Below are 23,724 nucleotides of genomic sequence, written 5' to 3'. Positions count from 1 at the left end.
AAATTATATGGTCTGCGTTATACACTAAGTCATGCTAACTGATCTAATGGTCCCTTCTGGCCTTAAAACTTATTAAATCTAATATTCTTTTTGTGAAATGTCATGAACTTATATCCAAAGGTACACATTTAGTGTGCATGTAGTGTTTGAGATAACTGACATTTACCTCTCCATGTCCCCAATATTTATTCACTTTAATCACATTGGGTATGAATGTTTCATAAAGCTAAAACAAAGAACTGCCAGAAATTCCACCAGGCTTTTGTTGTACACCACCTCTATTTCCCGCTCCCCAACCCTGCACACCCAACTTTGCTTGGATGCTGATACTAACCTTCCCTGCCACTCACATCCATTTTCACTTCTTACAGATATGACTGGCCTATTAGGGTATGTCTACACAGCAAAGAAAAATCTGCGGCTAGCCCATGCCTGCTGACTCAGGCTCCAGGGCTGTGTCATTGCTATGTAGACTTCTGGACTTGGGCTGCTAGCTGCTGTATAGACATACCCTCAGTTCCTTTTGCATGCCTGGGGTATTGTTCTTGATTATTTCCTAATTAGAGCTTGCATAAATCAAGGTAGTAAGCTTCTGCAGTAAAATCTTGGCCCCACTGATGTTAATAGGAGTTTTGGTACCAAATGGGATACCATCCACTCTGTATGTGGTTAACCTGTATTCTAGTATTCACCGAATGTTCCATTATGTATGTATCAAAGGCTTGATTTCAATGGCTTCTCCTTCCAGGCTCCAGCATTTCCTTTTGGGAACTGCTGAAAAAGAACAGGGATTGAGATCCAAAATCTTTGGTCCTATAAAGGTAGCAGCCAGTCAGGCAGCGGCACAGACAGCTGCAGCGGCACAGGAGCTAGCAAACAGAGCTGTAAACAGGGGAGTTTGAGTGGGAGTTTGAAAGGGGAGTTTGTCTTGTGGTGCTCGTGTGGGGTTTGGTTTTGCTGTGGGTGGTGGTGTTTTGGTGTGGTTTGTGTTTCCCAGATTAACAGGATTTAGGTGGAAAGGATATGACAGATACAGAGGTGGCAGTGGGAGTGACCCATGTAGCAGATGACACAATGAAGATGACTGGATGTGGAAGCTGTGGTATGTACATGATCCTGGAGGGGGCACCTGGTAAGAGTTTTGTCTGCATGAAGTGCCGTCTGATAGAGCTGATGGAGGAAAAGATCCGAGGTTTGGAGATGCAGGTGGAAAGTCTGGTAGAGTTTAGGAAGGGGTTTGAGCAGATTATGGAGCAAAGACATGAGGTATCTGAAGGGAAAAGCTCAGACTTGCAGATGGAAGCAGGACTAGGGAATTCTGAGGGGAGACTGGGTGAGGAGAGTGGTCAGTGGAAGCATGTGACTAAAAGAACTAGGCAGAGGAAAAGGCGGGCTAGTGAAGGAGAAATAGAGCTTAAGAATAGGTTTGCAGAGTTGGAAAATGAAGAAGGGGCTCAGCAGGTAGTCACTGAGGGTGACAGGGCAAGGAAGAAGAGAAGAGAGGTTAGTCCTATAGGAAAAGGGGAAGAGTTAATGGAGATTACACCAAATATGAGCCCCAGGAGGATACAGGATGGGTTAAAAAGGATTACAAGGGAGAATGGGAATGGAAAGAACTTGCAGCCAGAGGGAACAGGGGATAGACTGGAGAATAGCACCGTCACTAGGAAAAGGCAGGTCTATGTGATTGGGGACTCTTTACTGAGAAGAATAGATAGGCCTGTAACCAGAGCTGATCCAGAAAATAGGAGGGTGTGCTGTCTTCCGGGTGCTAAGATACGGGATGTAGACCTGAGGTTGAAAAGGATTCTAAAGGGAGCGGGAAAGAATCCCCTAATTATCCTTCATGTGGGAACAAATGATACGGCTAGATTCTCGCTGGAAAGTATTAAGGGAGACTATGCTAGGCTGGGGAGGACACTTAAGGAAATTGAGGCTCAGGTGATCTTTAGTGGGATTCTGCCTGTTCCTAGAGAAGGGCAACAAAGGTGTGACAAGATTATGACTATCAATAGATGGCTTAGGCAGTGGTGCTATAAGGAGGGCTTTGGGATGTATGGCCATTGGGAGGCATTCATGGATAGAGGACAGTTCTCTCGGGATGGACTTCATCTGAGTAGGGAAGGAAATAGACTTCTAGGATGGAGGCTGGCACAACTGATTAAGAGAGCTTTAAACTAGGAATTTGGGGGAGATGGTTGGGAGATGTCCAGGTATTCTCCACGCCAGAATTCAGCATAGAGTGGAAAGAAAATGAAGTAAGAGTGGATACAGCTGTAGGTAGGAGGAAGGGCAGTGTAGATACAAGTCTAATAGGTTATACTGGTAGTAAAATAACCGTGCCTAATAGGGTACAGAATGTGAGTGAGGCTAAACAGCAAAAATTAAGATGTTTGTACACTAATGCAAGGAGCCTAGGTAACAAAATGGAGGAACTAGAGTTACTGGTGCAGGAAGTGAAACCAGATATCATAGGTATAACAGAGACCTGGTGGAATAGTAGTCATGACTGGGCTACAGGTATTGAAGGGTATGTGCTGTTTAGGAAAGACCGAAATAAAGGTAAAGGTGGTGGAGTAGCACTGTATATCAATGATAAGATAGAATGTAAAGAAATAAGAAGCGATGAAATGGGTATGACTGAGTCTGTCTGGGCAAAAATTAAATTGGGGAAGAAAACTATTAGAGCCTCCCCTGGGATAGTGCTTGGGGTGTGCTATAGACCGCCGGGATCTAATTTGGATATGGATAGAGCCCTTTTTAATGTTTTTAATAAAGTAAATACTAATGGAAACTGTGTGATCATGGGAGACTTTAACTTCCCAGATATAGACTGGAGGACGAGTGCTAGTAATAATAATAGGGCTCAGATTTTCCTAGATGCGATAGCTGATGGATTCCTTCAGCAAGTAGTTGCTGAACCGACTAGAGGGGATGCCATTTTAGATTTGGTCTTGGTGAGTAATGAGGACCTCATAGAGGAAATGGTTGTAGGGGATAATCTTGGCTCAAGTGATCATGAGCTAATTCAGTTCAAACTGAATGGAAGGATTAACAAAAATAAATCTGCGACTAGGGTTTTTGATTTCAAAAGGGCTGACTTTCAAAAATTAAGGAAATTAGTTAGGGAAGTGGATTGGACTGAAGAATTTATGGGTTTAAAGGTAGAGCAGGCCTGGGATTATTTTAAATTAAAGCTGCAGAAGCTATCGGAAGCCTGCATCCCAAGAAAGGGGAAAAAATTCATAGGCAGGAGTTGTAGACCAAGCTGGATGAGCAAGCATCTTAGAGAGGTAATTAAGAAAAAGCAGAAGGCATATAGGGAGTGGAAGAAGGGAGGGATCAGTAAGGCAAGCTACCTTATTGAGGTCAGAATATGTAGGGATAAAGTGAGACAGGCTAAAAGTCAAGTAGAGTTGGACCTTGCAAAGGGAATTAAAACCAATAGTAAAAGGTTCTATAGTCATATAAATAGGAAGAAAACAAAGAAAGAGGAAGTGGGACCGCTAAAAACTGAGGATGGAGTGGAGGTCAAGGATAATCTAGGCATGGCCCAATATCTAAACAAATACTTTGCCTCAGTCTTTAATAAGACTAAAGAGGATCTTAGGGATAATGGTAGCATGATAAATGGGAATGAGGATATGGAGGTAGACATCACCATATCTGAGGTAGAAGCGAAACTCAAACAGCTTAATGGGACTAAATCGGGGGGCCCAGATAATCTTCATCCAAGAATATTAAAGGAATTGGCACAAGAAATTGCAAGCCCATTAGCAAGAATTTTTAATGAATCTGTAAACTCAGGGGTTGTACCGTATGATTGGAGAATTGCTAACATAGTTCCTATTTTTAAGAAAGGGAAAAAAAGTGATCCAAGTAATTATAGGCCTGTTAGTTTGACATCTGTAGTATGCAAGGTCTTGGAAAAAATTTTGAAGGAGAAGGTAGTTAAGGACATTGAAGTCAATGGTAAATGGGACAAAATACAACATGGTTTTACAAAAGGTAGATCGTGCCAAACCAACCTGATCTCCTTCTTTGAGAAAGTAACAGATTTTTTAGATAAAGGAAACGCAGTGGATCTAATTTACTTAGATTTTAGTAAGGCGTTTGATACGGTGCCACATGGGGAATTATTAGTTAAATTGGATAAGATGGGCATCAATAGGAAAATTGAAAGGTGGATAGGGAATTGGTTAAAGGGGAGACTACAACGGGTCCTACTGAAAGGTGAACTGTCAAGTTGGAGGGAGGTTACCAGTGGAGTTCCTCAGGGATCGGTTTTGGGACCAATCTTATTTAATCTTTTTATTACTGACCTGGGCACAAAAAGTGGGAGTGTGCTAATAAAGTTTGCAGATGATACAAAGCTGGGAGGTATTGCTAATTTAGAGAAGGATAGGGATACCCTACAGGAGGATCTGGATGACCTTGTAAACTGGAGTAATAGGAATAGGATGAAATTTAATAGTGAGAAGTGTAAGGTCATGCATTTAGGGATTAATAACAAGAATTTTAGTTATAAGCTAGGGACGCATCAACTAGAAGTAACGGAGGAGGAAAAGGACCTTGGAGTATTGGTTGATCATAGGATGACTATGAGCTGCCAATGTGATATGGCTGTGAAAAAAGCTAATGTCGTCTTGGGATGCATCAGGAGAGGTATTTCCAGTAGGGATAAGGAGGTCTTAGTACCGTTATATAAGGCACTGGTGAGACCTCACCTGGAGTACTGTGTGCAGTTCTGGTCTCCCATGTTTAAGAAGGATGAATTCAAACTGGAACAGGTACAGAGAAGGGCTACTAGGATGATCCGAGGAATGGAAAACTTGTCTTATGAAAGGAGACTCAGGGAGCTTGGCTTGTTTAGCCTAACTAAAAGAAGGTTGAGGGGAGATATGATTGCTCTCTATAAATATATCAGAGGGATAAATACCAGAGAGGGAGAGGAATTATTTAAACTCAGTACCAATGTGGACACAAGAACAAATGGATATAAACTGGCCACTAGGAAATTTAGATTAGAAATTAGACGAAGGTTTCTAACCATCAGAGGAGTGAAGTTTTGGAATAGCCTACCGAGGGAAGTAGTGGGGGCAAAAGATCTATCTTGCTTTAAGATTAAACTCGATAAGTTTATGGAGGAGATGGTATGATGGGATAACATGGCTTTGGTAATTAAATATTCATGGTAAATAGGCCCAATGGCCTGTGATGGGTTTTAGATGGGGTAAGATCCAAGTTACCTGGGAAAGAATTTTCTGTAGTATCTGGCTGATGAATCTTGCCCATATGCTCAGGGTTTAGCTGATCGCCATATTTGGGGTCGGGAAGGAATTTTCCTCCAGGGCAGATTGGAAGGCCCTGGAGGTTTTTCGCCTTCCTCTGTAGCATGGGGCACGGATCACTTGCTGGAGGATTCTCTGCTCCTTGAGGTCTTTAAACTACAATTTGAGGACTTCAATAGCACAGATATAGGTGTGAGGTTTTTTTGTGGGAGTGGTGGGTGAAATTCTGTGGCCTGCATTGTGCAGGAGGTCAGACTAGATGATCATAATGGTCCCTTCTGACCTAAATATCTATGAATCTATGAATCTATGAATCTTTTAATAGGATCCAAAACTTTAGGTCAGTTTGGTGCTTAACTCACCCAATCTGCTTTTGAAACAGATTTCTGCTGTTTTTGTTTCCAAATGTATTACTTTACAATGGCCAAAAAATGTGACAGCACAACATTGGCTAATGCTGACCTGCTTCAGTGAGAAGGTAAACTTTTAGATGCTATATGTTCCTTCTAGGAGCAATAGAGTAAAAAAGAAGATCCTCCTCTCCCCTTAGGATTCAGAGTACCTGTTAGACAAGTTGGTCATTTCATCATGACCTTTTTAAAAAAAACTGAAAATGTATATAGTTAATTTACCTAGTAGTTAAACTAAGACCCAGGAAGTCTTCATATGAAAAAAAAAAAAAAAAAAACCAAAACAGACTGCACCAACACAGCATAACAACCACCCTCTTATTTTAAAATATTTGTGATGTTTGCTCATTGCAACCACAAGGCTCTTGTATTATTTGGAACTGGTAGGAAAATTCATAGGACACCTTTTCCTGGATGCATTAAAATACCCTGGTAGTAGGGAGTGTGACAAAGTCAGGCCAGACACCTATCAGAGAGTGGAGGAAGGCAGATATGCCAGCTCTAGAACCATAAAGGCCCTTTTTCCCTATGAGCTGAAAAGAGGCTACCTCAGGTCAACTAGAGAGACCTGAATCTAATGAAGAACTGCCTGTGACCTTTAAAAACCCCTCTTCTGGTGAGAGAGGGAAGAGAGATGAGACACAAGCTGGAGCAATGGTAGTGGCAGCAGGGAGAGAAGGCTTCTCCTGGGTGGAAGGCTGCTTTTCTCTCTGTAGAGGAAGCAACTGAGCTAACAGACACTGTGGGGGAAGGACTGGTGCCCAGAAGCCAGCCTAGTAAGGCAACACCGCAGAGAGGGGCCAGGGAAAGGTATTCCCTTTTTGTGTTGTGAGTCTTTCTTGTTTGACTGAAGAGTATTTCTTGGGCCTACCTGGAGGCCCACCATGTAAATATCGGAAAATAAACCCAAGTGAGGAATAAAACTCTCCAGAGTGGGACTGATTTTACTCCAGGCCTCTCCATAGCTAGAGAGGGGAAACACTGAGCCTGCTGAGGAGAAGGAGATGCCTTGCCACAGGAGGGGAGTAGGGAGTAAATCCAAATCCAGGGAAGATAATAGAGCGTGATTCTTCATCCTTCTCACTTCTATAACTAATATCCCAATTTACCCTTCTTTTCAGACACTTATCTTTTAAATATGCAAAAAAATGGTTGTTTTCATTCTGTCTCGCTGAAGTGGTTGCATTTCTAAGAAAAAGTACCAACATAAAGTCTGAATTCATCTGAGTGGCTTAACATGAGCACACTGTAGATGACTGACACTCAACAATGATTACTCAGATTAAAAAAATAGATGTCCTTTTGTTCTCAAAGTGGGCAATAAGAAGGGAAGACCAAAATAACCAGATGCATAGGAGCAGTCACTAACTGGATGCATTTTATTTCACCACTCTACAAACCAAGGGACTGGTCTGTGTTTCTACTCTGGCAAAGAGATCATTGATTTCAGTAAGGGACACAGGATTGGGCCTTAAGATAGTATAAAACACTCCTAGGATATAGACAGGGGCTTGGTAGTGCCCAGGCTGAAATTGCAAGACATTTTCCATTACAATCTCATCATCCCACATTTATAATTTATCAAAATAACTATGTTTGACATTAAACTCTCCATATTTATTGGGTTTTATTTGTTTGTTTCTCCCCCCCCCTCCACCCCCCATGACAAGATTATGGAGATTTCAAAAAAATAAAATATTTTCCATTGAGGAAAAAATGGGGACAACCTAGTCTGTTGTGGGGAGGGCAACTCAAAAATGACTATTCATTTCAACTTATTCCTCCAGTAATCCATAGTGAGAACAAATTGCTTTGGGCAATTGGAAAAAAAGGTTTTAAAATATGAAAATTATGAGTACTTGAAAATGCAGTGCAGTACATGCACAGAAAAACACACATATAACTTTTATAGGGATAACTTAAACATGCAGCAGCCATTTAACTATGTACCAAAATGGACAGTCAACTGAAATGACGTATAAAGGCAAGACATATTGAAATATTGGAAGAAGTGATGTCCTTTGTGACTCTGTGATTTAGAGGAATGAGCATAGGAAAGGAAGGTAGGAACTTGTTTCCCTTCCTATTACAGCCACTGATGAGCTTGATAGTACTTTGCACTTATACTGCTCAGAGAGTTTGATTTGCCCAAGGTACACTGAAAGACATTGCTTTAAAACATAGAGCTTCAGACTCCTATTTCCCTGTCTAATTGGTTAGACCAAAATTACCAATGGAGATAGCTTTTGCACTGAGACTTAGTTTTTCCCTCTGTAAAATGGGTATTACTTATTTACATAATGCATGAATCCCATGGCCCACTTGTTTAATCCAAAGTTTAAACCACTTAGTTTACTGATATTCTTATTTGGTAACTTATGAGACATGTGACAGATAATCCACTTTATAACAAATGGGGATTGAGGTGCCAGTCCACCAATGCTATTATGTACATAAGTGCATCACTGAATCAGTATTGAGAGAGAAAACTAGAATTTGATTAGATTTTCAACAGAGAGGGATAAAATATTTGCAATCAAAGTTTTCTTGGTTTTGGCTTTATGAAATTGGAGTGATTTTGACAATTTTTACATTGCTTTCCTGTATTCTGAGTTGGTCCGGTTCATTGTGTTGGTCACATCAGCCTGGTAGAATTGATTCTGGTGTCCTGATTGGCTGAGCCTACCATATGTGGTCAGGAGGACTAGTACAAAGGTATTTTCTCATTTTTTAAGAGAGCATGGCTGCGTTAAATTAGAAAACAGTAAAGTGTCAGCATCAGCAGGAATCTGTGAGTTTAGCAGTATAGTTACCTACCACCACAGCCCCCAAAATTGCAGAAGAGGGAGGTCCATTTACTAAAGATCCCAGAGACGGTAGAAGCCACTAGTCCTTGATTCCAATAAAACTCCACTGATTACAGTCAGAGTGCTAGGGATCATCAGGCACAGATTTGTCATAGACAAAAGGATTATATGGCGACAGAGGGTGATATGTTCCAATAGGGTCCTTCATAACATGGTTCTGATATTTCAGATAAGCATCCAAACTGTGAAACTAATTAAAGCTCCCCATCACTAGCTGTATAATTTTTGTTTTTTTCTTTTCCTGATGAAACTGTTGTGCAGAATGCTTTTATGTGTAGTTTAGGTATACTGCAATTCACTTAGCCATACATGTAGTCTGGCTAAACTTAGTCTGCTGTTTCCATATTTTTAAATGTATGTTTCTCATAGTCACAGGTCCATACAATTCAGTAATGGATCCTGGTGGGAAATAGAATAGGTTATTTTCATCTTCTGCCACTTTGCTGCAACAGTAAGCAATGGACTCTATTTCTTCTTCTTCTTAATTAAAAAGTGTCTAAATTAACTCTGAAATGACTTAATGGAAAATAAACTGCACATTATCTAATTCATCTTCACAACACCCCCTGCTGCAAAAGTAAATATTATAATCTTCATTTTCGCTGAGTGGGAAACTGAAACAGAGCAGTGAATTGCCCAAGGCCACACAGCAAGTGAGCGGCCAAACTGGAATGAGAATGTAAGGCTTCTTGACTCCTAGCCATGTATCAATTCCTCTAGACAATGCCACCTCTAGGATGCCTCTACTGTATCTATCATAAATCTTATATAGCAGAGACAAGAAATGACTCATCAGCAAATGATTATTTTTTTATATATATTTATATATAATTTACATAGAATTTTAGTTTTGGACCAGTGCATATTATTTAACATATATGTAGAGTGCCTAAACATTGTTGCACTATGGACCTATGCAACTCCCATTAAGGTTAATGCCCTCAGTCAGACTAAACCCCATATTACTAAGATTCAGATGTTTCTAGTCCTAGGATGGCTTAAGGAACTACTCCATCCCTAACACTCTGTGGGCACACACTGCACCAGAAGGGATAGGGACTGACTGGGAGGATGCTGTGCCATGGCTCTACCTTCCCAATACTCCAGCCGGCAGGACTGCCCGGTTAATCAAGGGGAGTAAAATGCAATCCTCAGAGTAGTATAGAAGCAAGTGTGCTGGATGACTCTGTGTACTCCTCCTTAGGTAATGTGCTTTCCCACTGTCCCACTGCAGGGCTATATCACATAGTCACAATCTAACTCTAAATAACCAACTCAATAATTGCTTTTAAAAAATCCTACATGTAATTAAACCTGGCATTGTTCTGGCACGCTCTGTACCTTGAATGTTATAGAATGGAATTTGCAATCAGCATGCAAACTAGCACGTACACCAGTATGAAAGGCAATGAGGCTTCATGGTGAGGAAATGTAGAAAGGACAGTTTGAGCTATTGCCAATAAAGCATGTTTTACTGTATATGTAGTTAGTTTAAGAATGTTACCATGTATTAAAGGAAATTAAAAATGAGTACAGCAATGGAGAAAGGACAGTTAATCCCTAGGAAGTGCCATACTGGATAAACAGGTACTACACAAGGGCAACATTTCTATCACGCTATATATTATGTGTCTCATTTAAAACACATTTCATTTCTAAAAATGTAACATTTAGCTATCATGGGGTACAGAATAACAGGCATTCACTAACACTTTCTTAATTAGATTCTAACTAAATAGGTTTATTTGTAATCATAAAATAAGACCGTCAAAGCAATTTGTAAACATTTAAAATTCACAGTGTAATGGGATACTGTTGCCCACTGTTGTTAATTTCTATAGAGGAAAATATATACTGCTGTGCTTAATTTACACCTGGAAATGCTTTGTTGTGCCAAATAAATAGCTGAGTGTCAATCCGAAAGAAAAAAATAAAATAAAAAAACCACCTCTGAGCATGCTGTACAAAAAGCAATTGACAGATGTCCCTGACAACACAATCCAATAAACATTGTTATACAAAATGAAAATATATTTATATAGAGCTTTATAAAAGAAAACATTTCCAGAGCTGTTTATAAAATAATTCTCATCACAGAAAATGTATCATTTTGCACTCTCATTCCCCTTACGTATTCTATGCTCTGGAAACCCAGCACACACAACAAAAATACAGCAATTTACAAATCATTTTCTATAAAAATATAAAGCTATACTGTACTTCAATGGAAATCTGGACTTGGTGCATTTTTCAGAGGTTTGATATCATATTTAAACTGAATCATACAGGAAACAATTAGTATCAGCAGGATTGACTGAGGAAAACTTACACTAGAGAACGACTGCTTTTAACTTGCACAGGCATACTTTTTTTTTTAAAATGCATTTTCATTCTAAAAAGTACTTTCAATGTTACTCGAGGGGGAATCTACTATTTACTTATTTTGCTGAAGAAGAAATGCACTCGCCACCAAACATCACCAGACCAGTGAACAGACTAGTTTAACTATACCATGAGAATTATCACAGGCACATTGAAGCCATCAAAACTTATAGGGTTACCAGTCCTAGCCAATATTTCTCCATCTAACAATCAGCATCTGAATGCTGCCAAAAAACTGGGTCACCAAGGCACAGCAAATTCACTTCCCAATGTCCAGGGATAGACAGGATGTACCCTGCCACTGACTTCGTAGTAGCAATCCTACCTGGACATTCAGCTGCTATAATCTTGAGCTCATGGTGGTGGACCAAACGGGAGAGATGCTGCCACTACCAGGAACTGTCACATCATCACTAGGCAGGATGAACAGCTACTTGGCTTTGGGCTTCCATGCTGGCTCTGGATCCAGTTTAACGGGTTCAAGTGCAGTGTGATTCACTGGGCCAAGACCAGCCATGCCTAGGGCATCCAGGACAGACCACTGTTGTTGGGCTCCTTGGAGGCCTCCTCAAGCTGAACACCGCTGACTCTTGACTGGAGCAAGACCATTTAGTTGTTGTGTGCCTCCCTTTCCCACCTAGCCTTGCTTGTCTTGCCCACATACAATCACTGTATAGTTATAGGTTTCAGAGTAACAGCCGTGTTAGTCTGTATTCGCAAAAAGAAAAGGAGTACTTGTGGCACCTTAGAGACTAACCAATTTATTTGAGCATAAGCTTTCGTGAGCTACAGCTCACTTCATCGGATGCAGTATAATTTGTGTCTGTTGCTGATACACAGATCACACATAATGGGCCTTCATTCCTCTTTCCTCCAAAGCTCACATTGGGAGGTTTGGCTGTTCAAGCAATGCAAGACTACAATAGACATGAAACACTGTAAAGACACAAATGGTTTAGGTTCTTTCCCCAACTACAGCACCACTATATCCTCAGTGGGTATAAATCAGCATAGCTCCATTGACTTCAATAGAGGGAGATTTATACTGGCTGACATGAACAATTAGAAACAAGTAAGATATCACATACACCTCTGTGTGATAACTTCTGACATATATGGATTTTTTTTATTTGTGGCCTCGCTAAGTGCACATTTGTTATTATGATTAACATTTTAGAGCAGTTTCAAAATACAGAAATCATTAGCTTGCTAACACTATGTACCTCTGTCAAAGGTAGCAAGAAATGCTTATTTTTGCTGCAAAGATATCAGAATGTGCTTACGTTTAGTTATTTAATGTAGTCAAATGTAGTGTAGTTGATGCCACTTAGTACAAGATATATGTAAGGAGATATGCAGGCTCTATAGTTTATATATGTAGAATGGATGTACAGCCATTAGTTTACAGTAAAGCTTTTTTTAAAAAAATGTGCAACAGTAAATGTGGTAGAGATAATAGAGAGCAGCCATGGTGTCTAGAAGAGTACTTCACAGGGCTAATGAAGCAGCCAAGAGGGCTAGGGGAAGGAGGGATAATATCTGGGAGAGCTCAATATCCCAAGGAATCTAAGAACACCCGGGAAGCTGCCCAGGTACCTTGTACTGGACAAATTTCCAAGGCTAGAGTACACCTGGCTTAGTGAAGGAGTAATTTATTCATTTTTTACATTCACTCTTGGCTAATTCTGAAATTTTACAGCTTCACTGTTAGCAGCTACTTTGTTGTAATGGAATTTGTGCTCTGTTTTGTGCTTATCCATATTAAATCCATCCTGTTGGCTTCAGCTATTGCCCACTTACATGAATCTGCTGGGCACTGACTGCTGCTAACACATGGCATGTGAGCATATATGCTCCTTATGCAATAGTCCAAGAACGATTTTCTCTTCTTTTTGTGGGTGTGAATCTGTCCTTACAAACTGAATAGGAGAGGAAAATCCATTTAAAGTCAAGGAATAAACTCCTGAAACAAATTGGCTAAAAAAAGATGGGTAATTAACATATTGCTTACAAGATTGATGCTGTGTTCCATTGTAATCATATTTATCATTTATATAGTGATTTTCAGCTTCAGAGTGCTTTACAAACATTAATTATTCTATCTACACACAACCCAAATATTTTTCTCCCTATTGTACATACAGAGCAGAAAGGTTAATGGTTTCCACAAGGCCAGAGAGGGGTAGGAGGGGTAAAATTTGAAGTACCTGGTTCATTGTCTAAGGTTCAAATCACACATTTCTTTATTCACAGAAATATGATGAATATCTGATGATTACTTATGTTGCTTGTAAACAGGCACCTATCAGTTCACTGACATTGTAGCAGAGGGCCATGTTCAGTACCCTTTTTTCTTGGCCCAGTGTACTTTATGCTGGATACTTTTTAGGTAATGCTGCCCACATCAGCTGTTTGCAGCATACTCGTTTTCTAAAACAAATAAAAATAACCTACCCCTCAACAAAACAAAACATGAGGCTATGTTGTGCTAAAAATGGGGGGAGAGTACAAAATTGTACACTCATATCTTCTACAGTGGGTATCGCATCAGAATAGTTAGAGGATTCGAATCATAGGTTGCAGTGAGCATTGTGGCACACAGATTTTTGTATTCAAATCTGAAAATACAGCCCATCCAGTACTCGGACTCACATTATTGCTGCTGGGTGCTTCGTGTCTAACACAACGGCCATTGATTCCTCCATATCTCCCCTGGAATTTAAGGGGATTTGGGGTGACTGTTTCTTTCCCCTCATGCAGGATTTTAGGGGCTTTCAGTAAAGCCCACTGTCTCACTTAATCTGCAAAATAATCTTCTGAAGGGAAGGCTGGAAATGCAGCCCCTCCCACCCCCGGCAAAAAATACATGGTTGATTGTTTAACAGAATTGTGCTTGAAATAGATACATATAAACAATCCATTGCATTTCTAATTGCTTGTTTGTCCAAAATACTGCAAGAACGTGGATTATTTCCCACTCCATTACACACTGGACTGTCCATCATTTTACTCTTTCTGATCATTGTGCAAAGTATTGGGGCTGGTGTAAACCCTTGGCCTTGTATCTGACTAGATGGTATAGGAGACTCACATATAGAAATGGAGCTTTTTCATCTTTAGGCCATGGGTTCATACACTGCCTAGACCAGTAGAGACTGTGGGCCAGAACTCTATCCTTGCTTACCCCCAATTCAATATTATTTAAAGCAATGCAGTTGCACAAGAATAGCTAAGGGCAGAATTTAATCACAGGTCAAAGAGAATGGACCTAGCAACTTATATGAAATGAGGTCATGATTTCACTTCAGTTTCCCCAAACTATCACCACAACTAGCACCAGTTGGTTCCTTTCTTTGGGAATTGCAGCAGTGAGATAAAAACACTAAAAGGGCTGAGAAGTCACAGAAGCCTAGATCCTGAAAGTTATTCAGGCACCTAACTCTCTCTCCTTTAGTGTCTAAATACCTTTGAGGATCTGGGCATAGTCCCTCCAGAACAGGACTGCGGCAAACAAGCAGAGTTAATTAGCAGATCTTGCACCATAAATACTCCTGTCATATTCTGTTGCTGGTTCCTTGTTCTGTCAGTTTGCCTTTATACAGTTTAATCCTTTTATTTAATACTGATTGCTGCAGGTTTTTTTCTGCCTAATAATGCTCAATCTCATTAAATGATCAGAAGCTTCAGGGATTCATTTGTGTTTTGTGCTGCAAAATTAGGGCCTGATTAATAAAATTCTGATCACTTCAATTATGTGGCATTTTTGCATGCTCTGCAACTATACCCCGGAGAGTCATGTTTTCGCAACATGAAGTTTTGTGAATTAAATTGTTCTTCTGTTGCAAACAAGAGGACACATTTTCCTGACAATACAATGTGGCACTGCATAGCTTTGTAGGGTTACAGCTTCAATATGAATGTGTGACCTTCCCAAGTTTTCTCAAGCTAATGCATTTTATTTCCAAAGTCACTTGTTGAGCCGTAATAATTATTTTGTTCATCCAGTGCCACATCCATAAGTAAATATTTGCATCAGTGTTAATTTTTGGGCTGTATGACATATTTCTCATTTAATGTGTGTAGCATGCTTTCACTGCATTTAGTATGTTACACAGGCTTGGGCAATACACCAACAGAAGTGTTTGTTTGAAGATGAAAGAAAAACAATTATTATTTTACAATGATTTTACAATATAGAATGTATAAATAATTGCTGCCCTAGCCCACACAAAGCATTACAGATTTCCTCAGGTTTCATGCCACTGTTTACTCTCTGTACAACTTAAAGAGGAATGTGTTTGCCATGGGAAATGGGTCAGTGCACCGTAGGCATGCTATACTGGGTTGACAATGCACAGCACTTTTATAAATAACCACACTTCACCAGTATGTTATATGCACTTCTACTTTTTTTACTGCTTTAAGAAAAAGAGAGAGAGAGAATCAGTATACTGTCCTAAGTTTTAAACTCTTTTATACAAATGTTTAAAAATATTTTCCTCACTTTATTTTAAAAATTGTTTTATTAACAGAGCGAGGCAAAAGAGTACACATTGGGATAAGAGGGTCAAGTAAGGGACAGGACAATGGTGTACAATGTATCAGTGCACTTTGGTGCCACCATTTTGTTGTACCCCTAAGAAGGCAGCAAATAGAGGATAATACTGTTTCATTGACTCTGAACCTGTATATACCAGACTCCATCTATGAATATATGATCAATCTTTCTATGGCTGAAAATGGGCATTTATTCCTTCTGAGAGATGCAATTATTGTATGCTACAAATGTGTAGATGTGCATTCAACAACCCCCACCTGTTTTTTTTTCTTCACAGAGTAAAATGCCATAAAAGTTCTTAAACATAGTGTCAGGTTTCAGAGTAGCAGCCATGTTAGTCTGTATCCACAAAAAGAAAAGGAGTACTTGTGGCACCTTAGAGACTAATCAAGTTCCGATGAAGTGAGCTGTAGCTCACAAAAGCTTATGCTCAAATAAATTTGTTAGTCTCTAAGGTGCCACAAGTACGCCTTTTCTTTAAACATAGTGTGTAATTCACACAGGGATTTTTTTCATATTTAATTATTTTGCAAAATGGGTCTTTACTGAGCTATGGCCTTCCTGTTGCCTTTTTTTTTTTAAACACCCATCAATGAATCATGAAAGAATACAATCATTCTCTTGACATAAAGTGAAAGAAGAAACTTTTCTTTCCATTTTGACACTCAAAAAACAAAGTTAACACAAACAAATGGAGGAAGAAACAACAGGTCACTGGAATGTTAAATTTGTATATTTCCAACTTGTCCTGGTGTGGATACACTTTGGGTTCCTATTATGATCTGATAAGTATGTGGGAAGTGCCCATATAGCATAGTCTCTCTTTTAGAATTCAATCACATATTTCTTTGTGGCAGCAGCATCCAACACATTATGATCCCCAATATCACAAAAAAGTTTAGTCCTGTTCCATATGGTCACTGCTGCACCCTTGACTGGTAAAGGTATAGGTAGCTTAAATGAGGTTCTTACATCAAGTGTTTATTTGGAATAGCAATTGCACATAATGAACAGAGGAGAGTGGGACATTCATACCAGTGCTATGGAGGAGGGAAAATATTGGCAGAATAATTAGTGATAGAATGATTTGATCCAAAGCCCAGTGAAGGCAATGGAAAGATGCCCATTGAATTCAATACACTTTGGCTCAGGTCTTTAAAGAGGGACAATGTGCTTCCCTCTTTAGAGAACAGGGGCAGGGGAAAAAGAGGGAGAGTTTAAACCAGACTCAATGCAATTGCAATAAAACAATGTTTTATGATTATGACCCAGGAAATGTAGGAAAACCTCAGCACTGAATAAAGAAGAGGGACAGAAGGAGACTGTGTGCCCCAGCCTAAAGGATGTGCGATTGAAAAGGCTCCCAGTGTCAACAAGAAGGGGAGAAAATTACTCCTAGACATGAAGAGGAGCTGTAAAGAAGACAGTAGGAAAGGGACTGTGAGACTCCAGGTATAAAAGTCAATAAGTGAGGAAGGAAAACAAACCTAAAGGAACATATTTTCAAAGAGACCCCAACGCAACCTTTAAATTTATACCCATAATTTTTGTAAAGCACTTTTACACATGCACATTTTTGGCCAACTGCCTCAGACTTTTGTGCTCAGGTAACGTATTTGGACATCTAGGATGGGATTTTCAAAAGTGTTCAGAGTTGAAATAACTCTACTCCCATTGACTCAGTGGGTACTACTATTGGCTTCAATGAAAGCAGAGTTAGGCCAGAACTGAGTAATTTCTAAAATCCCATCGCTATCTTTTCAGACAGAAATGATATCTGCATTCTTAAACCCTGGTTTTAGACACACACCACTTAGTAACTCCAGAAAAGCTCATGTCCCAGAATGGCTCAGACTTAGAGGCCAGACTTTTGAAATTTTGGCCTAATGATTCTATATGTTTGGCTTAAAAGGGAAGTTATTATATTTTACTATAATATTTCACTGAGGTTTTATTAGGTATTATTATGGAGTGCAGTGCAAGAGAATCAGAGCATCAGGAAGTGTGCTATTTTTAAAATGTCTTTTCTTGCCAGGATCAAAAAGAGAAACTGATTTCCTTTGTTTTATACAAATTAACCTCGGGGATTGGTATATATGATATATAACCTCATATATCTGCTGCTTTCAGAGAGCATACCTTTTGTAGTGAAGGGAGACAATTACATTTAGGCTGCATTGATAAATTTCCAATTTCCAAAATGTACCAGCCCAGGTACTCTACTTGTCCACCTTCTGCTGTTATTATTAATGATACTCAATAAGCGAATGATATTTTACTCATCTTTACAAATAAGCAGCTTGCCTTGTACAGTGATAATTTAATACTCAGAGGGTGTTGGGTTGTGCAAATAATGTGGTAACTTGCTGCAATCCACTGCCAAACACGTGATGGAAGAGCTTGTATAATTTACTGGCACACTTTGTGCACACTTCAGCCTGCACTCTGATAGAACTGCAAACTTCAAAATTAAATTCAGTCGCTAAAGATTGCCAATGTGTCCAACTGAATAAAAGGGCCAAAGGGTTGAAATTATCCCACTCTCCACAGCCAGGTTAGAACTTGATTGGTTAATGACAGCATTGGTCATTTCACATGGAAAAATAAGTAAGGGTTTTGTTTTGTTTTGGGTATCTGGCTTGATGGCTCACGAGTAGAAGCTGACACTGGCCAACAGCGGTTGAAAAGGGATTTCAATATCAGGAAGTCACTGGGGATCACTATAAAGCAACATAGCAGAGTTTCTCAAGTAAACATTACAGTCCAACTTTGACCTTGAACAAAATGCCTGAATCACAGATTTTAAAGAGAAGGATGGGGGCAATAGCTTAAGAATTCTCCCACTTAAAAACCATATTCAGCATTCACATTAAAATTCAGTTGTAGAAGGTCACATCAGAACAGTCGGAAACTACCAACAATGAAATTGGTTACAATATCTAATTCACTGTTACATAAAATGCATTTACGGTATAATAGCTAAGGAATGCATGTAATTTAAAGAGGCCTCCTATAGCAATCACTGAGACTGAACATATGCAGTATAATAGGTCTCAAATCCATTGCATTTACTTTGAGTGCAAGAGCTTTTTTTGTCCATTGAGAGCCCCTGGCTTAGCAAGAAAGTCACGTTATTATATTAAATTAAATCATAAATGCCAATCAGAAGAAGTATTCCTTTTGATTTTCGTTGACTGTATTTTGCATGCTGAGCTCACATTTCAGGGCAGTCTCGGCACTGTCCTCATTTTGTGATCCTTTTGCCTCATTTTTTTTATATACACTTTTTTTTTTATAAATGCGTACAGCTATGGCAGCGATGCAAAGCAGGATGAATATCACAACTGCTATCACACCTAGGGAGGAGAGAGGAGGAGAGAAAACTGATCAGATATACTAGACAAATAATAAGTGAGATTCATAGCCCAGGTTCAACCAGTGTGTGCTGTAGAGCCGATGTGGTGGGACCGCAGGAGGGGAAATGGAAGTGTAACAACAATCCCCCTGAAACTTCCAATGAAACTAGAACTTCAGAGCAAACTGCTGTAGCCCACAAATGAACAGGCCTGGCCATAAAATGCAAGGAGTGAGGAGCATTCAGAAGAAGTGCTGATTCAATACCTCCCCTGGACATCCTTTTGTGGTGTCTAGCCAGAGATTAAAGCTTCTCACCCCACGTATGATGGTGCCAGTACCAATACCTGCCCTCACCTCTTAGAAGAAAATCCCCATTCATATACAGTTTCCCTTGGAAGCACAAGTTGGGAGGGGCAGGTATTCACGGCCCTAACTTATGCCCCCTGCTCTGAATCAAGCCCTACATCTGCACTGTATCATTACAGTCTATTATTAGATGTTTGTCGTAATAATCAAGACATGCTTGATTGAAAAAGAGGCTGACCACATGTTCTTTGGGGCCGGGCCCCTATGTGAAAAAAAATGTGGGATTCTTTTCCTTCCTGTACTCAGGATTGTGTCACTGTGTTTGATGGGCGAGGTGTGTGCATGCCTGGCTCCTGAATGAACAGGAACATTTGTGGCTCCATGGATAGCACTGGCTTTGCCACTTCTTCAGATGTTTCTGAATTAGTCTTGCCACACAATACCACCACCACACCAACCTTCACAACAATAACCCAGTAGTCCAGAGCCTGCTGAATGGAGGAAAAAGAAAGGGTGAGAGAAATATCTTTGTACACTTATAATTTGGGGAAGCGCTCAGATACCATGGTGATGGTCACCATATAAAGGACTCAATAGATTGGGTAGATAGGATTAAAGCTGCCACTACTGAAGATTTATAGTACAGTTCCTGTAACAGGATAGGGGCAAGAAAGAGAGAAATGCTTACAGTTCTATATCAACCACAGAGAGTAAATGAAAACAATGCATCCGTTTTAAAATAAAAGCAATGATTTGGCCATTTGTCATCATCTCATAAAAACCTATCCTCTTCAAAATGCTTCATTTTATATCAAGTTACAAGGACCTTATTGTGTGATTTTTCTCTCTATATAGAAGTCTCCCTGATGTTTTGAGGGCAGACTGACTGCATGATCTGGCCTTTATTAACATACACCAGGATATACACTGTTTTGTTTTTCTGTAACAGCACATACATAGTCTGAGGGCTTATCTATGTACAATTTTCTAAAGCAATAGAGTTAAGGTGGTACAATCCCTTATGTGTTAATGCACTTATACCTGTATAAAGGTACTTTTATTAGTATTAGGGGTTTAACTGATATAATTAAAGCAGCACAAAAACTGTGTGTACACTAGAACTGTGTGAATTATTGATTTTTTGGCACTTACAAAAAACAGTTTCAAGTCAACCCCAAAACTAATTTATTTAAATTTCAGCAAATTGAAACATTGAAAAAAAATAACTTGTGTCGAATTAAACATTTTGATTTGAAACTAAATGTTTCATTTTGATTTTTGAGTGTATTTTTCTTCTTAAATTAAAATAAATCAAAGGTAATTTCAAAACAAAAAGTCATTTTGATTGAAAAAATCACAATATTTTGTTTTGAAAATGTTTAAATGAAACATTTCAACCTTTTTTGAATTGTTTTAGTAGTTTTTTTTAAATCAAAATAATTTGCCAAAATCAACCCAAATTTGTGAGTCAACCCAAATTTGTATTTTTTCACCAAGGAAGAGTTTTGGTTGAAAAATTTCACTCACCTGTAGAGTATGCCACTCTCAATGTGTTCAATAGCAATAACCAGAGAGGTTTACATTAAAAATAGTGGGAACTTAAGTGTCTCTTGCAGTTCAAAAACAATTATGGTTTTAATACACTTAAAAACATAACCCTCTAAAATTTATCTAGCACATAATTTAAGTATCTTTCCTACATGATAAGTAATTATGACAGAGATAGACACATGTGAAAACCCAGTATCAGGAATCAAGTGTGAAATCTTGACCACACTGAAGTCAATGACAAAACTCCCAAGGAGGACTTCAGTAGGTCAGGATCTCACCCCAAAAGGTTAGAATGTGTTTAGGTACTAATTTTTTGTTTGTATATTTGTTTTTCATTATGGCTGAATATATAGTAAATGTACAATGGGCTTTTAAGACTTGCAGGTGCCTAAAGCTTACTGATGTTCTCAGCCATTGCTCAGGTAATAGTCTGAGGTGAGGTGCTTACTCTACAGTTGTTTTCTATTTATGAGAATGAAAACAAGAAATAGGAGGCAAAATTGTACCAAAGTTGCAACCTAAAACTAGAAAGTTAAATGTTAAAGGTCAAACATATACTCTGGCACAAACAATCAGGGTCTTTGACCTTTGAGTGACCTAAACTGTGGAAGAAATAATTGTGTGTGCAAGAGTAGCTGTGTTTCGCCTTCCTTTATCTGCCTAACCCAGTACAGATCCCACCTCTCTTCTACTGACCAATCATATTTAGAAGGAGGATGACCCACATCATGGTGCTTGCCAGTGCATCCTTAGAGATCCTATACTTAGGGAAGTGGGTGCAAATCAAGCACCAGCCAGCTCGCATGTGAATATCCAAGACATATCACTCACCCTTGCTTTGGAACTGTGAGCTGCTGTTGATGCTTGCACTCCATGTGACTGATTTTCCATTACCTTGCACCTCATGTTGTCATTTACATTGATACACAGTGAGTTCAAAGTGGGTGTGGTACCATTCTGATTTGGTAGCAATTAACATTCACTTCATACAAATATAAACAAGATGCAAGGTAGTAGAGAATGAGGCCCAAGACTAGGAAACATCAACATCCAGTGGGTTGTACAATAGTCACTAGAGGACCCACTTTAGGCTGTATAACTGATATTACTGGAGATGATGTGTCAGATGAGAAGAACCCAATTTGATTTGCAGAAGCCAAAATGAATTTGTAGTGAATAAGAAAAAAAAATGTATTTGTAAACTGAGAACATTTGATTTGGAAATCATTGAGTAACAGACAAACAAAAAACCCTAGAATGACATATTGAATGTTACTTATCAGAGTAGAACACCTTAAGTTGTGTTAAAATTGCAGTGTTTTTAGGTTCATGAACATCTTCCTTTCTTCCCTTTCTACAACTGTAGGCTTGAGATTTCAAACTATGGTATTTCTTCCCCACCCTAACATGTTTAGTGTGTGTAACAAAGGGTTCCTGTGGAGAGCTAAGTAACTGATTTTAAAAATCAAATGGATGTTTGTTTGTGTTTAAGTTTCAGGTGAGTTAACAATTACAGATCTTTCACAGCAGGTATCCTATTTCTGCTTAGGCCAAACTCCTTGCAATGTGCAATACCAGCCTTCTAGAGAAAAGTGGTATCAGGATCAGACAAACTGTAGAAAGAATAGAAGGAGCATGTCCTCATGCAAAGTCACCTTAAGTCAACAGAATACCTTTGAGCAAATGGCTTGGAGATTCTGCATATAGGACCCAATCAGAGTGGATAGATTATAGAGTGCAGACTAGATAGATTTACATATTCACAATCCAGTTATTGTGCTGTGAAGAACTACACTATGATTATCTAAATATCTGCACTCTGATTGGCAGAATATTAGAATAGCATATAATTACTGAGAAAATTACAAAGACTAGGTAAACCAGACACCCAGAACCAATCAGAACGGAAGGAATGTCATAACTTGAAAAATACTCTGATTGGCTGAGACAATTCCATTTCATTATAATAATAATCACATATTTGTATTCACTAGAATGAAAAATTCAACTGTGCGCATAAGACTCCTCAAATGCCTAGATACCACGGTGATTGGCACCTTATAATTGTCCCCCCTCCCATTAGTTCGTCTAACAAATTAACCTAGGAAATGTGCTTGATTCAGAAGCAGTTTTATTTGGAGTGACACTTTGGTTTGACAGAGGGGCCTTTTGGTAGGGAGGGTTCTCAGTCCCTTTTTGTCTGAATCAACCTTTCCTTGCAGGGCTGAGCCCATAAGAAGCATTTGTTCCCTCAAATAAATGTTACTCAGTGACACTAAAATAACGGAAATCCTCATTGACAGAGAAATTGTCTGTGGGTGGAATTCATCCATGGCACAAAGGAACAACACAAGTTTCTTAAGCACGACTTTATCGTACAACAGGGTCCTGCATGAGGCTGTACAAATATGTCTGCATACTTCTCACTTCCCACAAAAAGGGGGAATGAAGGTTGGTGATGGAGTGGGCCACAGATGACCCAGGTGAGGAGGTTATAAAATTCACTTTTACATTAACCTAGTGGCCCCTTTGGCTAGACTGGTGGCCTTATAGCCTTGAATAGCAGTGATAGAGGGTCTGTGCTGCAATCTCACATTCCAGCCCTAGATTAAATGTTGGATTTCACCCCCTCAGCCCATTTGTCTTCACACCCATAAGCCATTATTTTTCAAACTTTGTGTGAGTGAAGCAAATTTTCTCCTATGAGAAGAAGACATAATAGTTTGGTACTGAATAGTCTTCCTGATTTACAAGGACATTTTGACAAATGAATGACTAAATGCCAGAATATATGATAGTTCTAAGGCCATCTCAAATTTGTGACAAATATATGTATAACATGCTATGTACAATATAAATCTAATTAAGGTTGACTGTATCAATTTAATTTAAGGGTGAAAAACATTACATGGATGTTGCAGTTATTCCCAAAACAGGCATTATCAACCTAGGAAATTCAAAGTTAAGGATTCATTTAAAAGAAATTCAAACATGTTAAGACA

General features: G+C 39.1%; 1 protein-coding gene across 1 annotated transcript in view; it reads right to left on the bottom strand.

Moving 5' to 3' along the window:
* Positions 1–14,458: 14,458 nt before the first annotated feature.
* CNTNAP4 (contactin associated protein family member 4) overlaps positions 14,459–23,724 on the bottom strand; it is a 304,543-nt gene continuing 295,277 nt past the window's right edge. The window contains exon 24 of the mRNA XM_007066427.3: positions 14,459–18,864. Coding sequence (XP_007066489.2) covers positions 18,671–18,864 — 194 coding nt within the window. The 3' untranslated portion in view covers positions 14,459–18,670. The remainder of the gene's footprint in view (positions 18,865–23,724) is intronic.

Source organism: Chelonia mydas, chromosome 5 (assembly GCF_015237465.2).
Source record: "Chelonia mydas isolate rCheMyd1 chromosome 5, rCheMyd1.pri.v2, whole genome shotgun sequence".
NCBI lineage: Eukaryota > Metazoa > Chordata > Testudines > Cheloniidae > Chelonia > Chelonia mydas.
Note: the sequence above shows the minus strand (reverse complement) of the source record. Positions and strands in the feature narration are given on the sequence as shown.